This window comes from Sinocyclocheilus anshuiensis, unplaced genomic scaffold, assembly GCF_001515605.1.
Source record: "Sinocyclocheilus anshuiensis isolate Anshui unplaced genomic scaffold, SAMN03320099.WGS_v1.1 scaffold35, whole genome shotgun sequence".
Classification (NCBI taxonomy): domain Eukaryota; kingdom Metazoa; phylum Chordata; class Actinopteri; order Cypriniformes; family Cyprinidae; genus Sinocyclocheilus; species Sinocyclocheilus anshuiensis.
The window spans coordinates 1,001,563-1,004,392 of NW_015552558.1; the positions used below are offsets into that span (position 1 = coordinate 1,001,563).

General features: G+C 40.7%; 1 protein-coding gene across 1 annotated transcript in view; it reads right to left on the reverse strand.

Moving 5' to 3' along the window:
- The window catches only part of LOC107664641 (receptor-type tyrosine-protein phosphatase H-like), a 19,725-nt gene that overhangs the window by 4,287 nt on the left and 12,608 nt on the right, over positions 1-2,830 (reverse strand). The window contains exons 8-9 of the mRNA XM_016455257.1: positions 652-759; positions 510-543 (exon numbers count right to left, since the gene is read on the reverse strand). Of these exons, the coding sequence (XP_016310743.1) occupies positions 510-543; positions 652-759 (142 nt within the window). The remainder of the gene's footprint in view (positions 1-509; positions 544-651; positions 760-2,830) is intronic.

The window sequence follows — 2,830 nt, forward strand, 5'->3', positions numbered from 1 at the left end:
GTGTGTGTGTGTGTGTATGTGTGTCACTAAAATTACATCATATACAGTGGCCCCAAAAATGTAGACACTTTTGGCATACACAAAAATAACAGCATTAGATAGCAAAATATTAATAAAGCAAGTGCATTTGTGTATAAAAAATACTGGGCATGACACTTTCACATTTTGATATCCAATCACACAATTTCACCTAAAGTTAACCTAAAACTGAAAATTCTGTCATTGTTTACCCACCCTCACATCATTTCAAACCTGTATGCTTTTCTTTCTTCTGAAGAATAACAGAAGATATTCTGAAGAATGTTGGTAACCAAGCAATTTTGGTCATCACTGAGCTCAATTTTACAAAAATAAGACATTTCTCAAAATATATTCTTATATATGTTCCACATAAGAAAGTCACTCAGAATTGGAAATGACATGGGGAGAAATTTTGAGGTCAACTTCCAAATGCTTTGCTTTGGGCCACTGTATTTTCCAATTTTCCAAAATAATAGAGTAATACATACTTGTAGTTTTTATTAGGCACTTTTGACTCCACAAGTGGGTTGCGCATTCTAAAGATGAGAAAAGACATTAGAGATAAACCCAATACAGCTTATATTGCATTATATTATGAAATAAACCCATAATCCCAGACAATCAATCAATAAAAATCATACTTATTGTGCTTTGCAGAACCATAGCGGCGCCATGCAAATACAGCAACACAAATAATGATGACCAAGAGGAAAAACACAAGTACTCCTGCTATAACACCTGCAGAAAACAAAAAGAAACAAACACTGTCAATGCAATGTTCAACTTATATAAATAAATACAAGATTAAGCTCTATGCAGCTGAAGCCTATGGGGGTTACAATCCTTCAGAAATCATTCTTATATGCTGATTTGCTACTCAAGAAACATTCATCATTATTGTAATGGTTCTATTATTATCAGTGATGAAAACAGTTCCCCTTCAGGAACTCGAGCTGTGTCGAACGCTTTGGGAATGCCCTGGCAAAACCACGTTCTGAAGCATGTGTGAAATTAGTCCAATAGCGAAGCGACACATCACGAGCGGGGTGACGTTAGCAACCAGGAAGCATAAAGGCGCATCCGACAAGCGCACATGTTAGCTTCATTCTCTTCAGCGAGCGTGTCTGTGGTGTGTGTGTATGCAAAATCACTCAGTCAGTCAGAAATGTCTCTGTTTAGCAAGTGAGAACAATGCCAAAGTGTAAAACAAAATCAAATGTGGCGAGCGGAGGGCATTTCAAGTCGTGTGTTCCTCCCTGCCCACACTATCTTTCAGGTGGGGATACACACGATTTGTGCGTTGTCTGTTTGGTAGCGGAGCATGCACGGTCAGCTCTCGAGGGGGCTGACTGTCACGACTGTAAGCTTCTCCCACTCACATGAAAGCGGCCAGGTTCGCGATCCTGCTGGGTCCGGCCCCGTTGTTGCTGAGGCACAGCAGCGGCTGTTACTGTGGGGATTGCAAGTGGATTTAGTGGAGGGATCCGAGACGGGCTCGTCCTTATCTCGGTCCTCATCCGCTAGATCCACGGCTCCCTCTCAGAGATCGGAAGCCCGCCCCGTGGTTTCTTCCCCCCGGAGAGAGAGCCAGACGCTTCATCTATCTTCATCCTTCCTGATGTGTTGAGCGTCGACACGGAGGAGACTGTGGACTTGCCACCACAGTCTCTTGCGTATGAGGAGCTCGTGGAGGTTGTGACTCGTGCTGTAGCCAAACTGAACATCGAATGGCCAGCCGAGAAACAGGACGCTCGTCCCAAGAGAAAGCTGGACGAGCACTTCCTTAAAGCTAGATCACAGCCTTTCATTTTTCCCCAATCACCATGCTGAGGTTACGAGATAGTGGCATAAACCATATTCGTACCGACTCTTCAGCCCCACAGTATCTAACTACTCTAACATCACGGAGCTGAATGAGAAGGGATATGGGGCGATGTCGGCGGTGGAGCAGACGCTCGCGAGCTATTTCTCCCCATCCTCGGCATCATCCCTGAAGGTCCAGAAGCTTCCCACCAGGCCAGTAAAACTGACATCCAACCTGGTTGGGAAAGCTTTTACAGCGGCAGGTCAGGCTGGTGTGTGTCTGCACTAGGGATGGGCGATATGGACCTTTCTGGTATTTATTACGATAACGATATCAATGACGATAATTCAGGGAATCCTGTTTCTTTTAAGAAAAGTATTATCTTTCCTATTTTTACTGGATGTCGTGTACAGAGCACATTCAGGGCTTTTCGGAGATACTAAATGTTGGGATGTTTCACCATGACCACCCCCTCTCCTTGGTCTTCAGAAATGTCTGATATTAATATAGTGACACTCTTATGGAAATATGATAATATTTTGTAATTGTCATTTAAATCTGACTAATTTTTAAACTGTGTGTCATAAATCAACATCTCAAGAAAATGTTATGGGGTTTCAAATCAAAATATAACTTTCTGTTACGAAACAGGAGGTTGATTTCATACATGTCCTCATGAGGACACCGGGACTAAAAGCATGTTTATTACGCATTTTGGGAGACACAACAAATGAATAGGGGAAAAAAATATATTTAAATATTCCTATGAAATATGATATATTATTATGAAAATCTTGTCAATTATTACTCTCAATATTACACTTCTTTTTTCATTAAATGTTGCCCCAAAAACACATTAATATGCAAATTAGATTTAGTTTATAGATACATTATATATAATGAGAAAACCTGTTTGTGGCCATTTTACACACATTTTGCATGAAGAAAAATGGTATATCAAATCATTCTGTTATAACATAGTTGAGAATTATCTTTATACAAAGT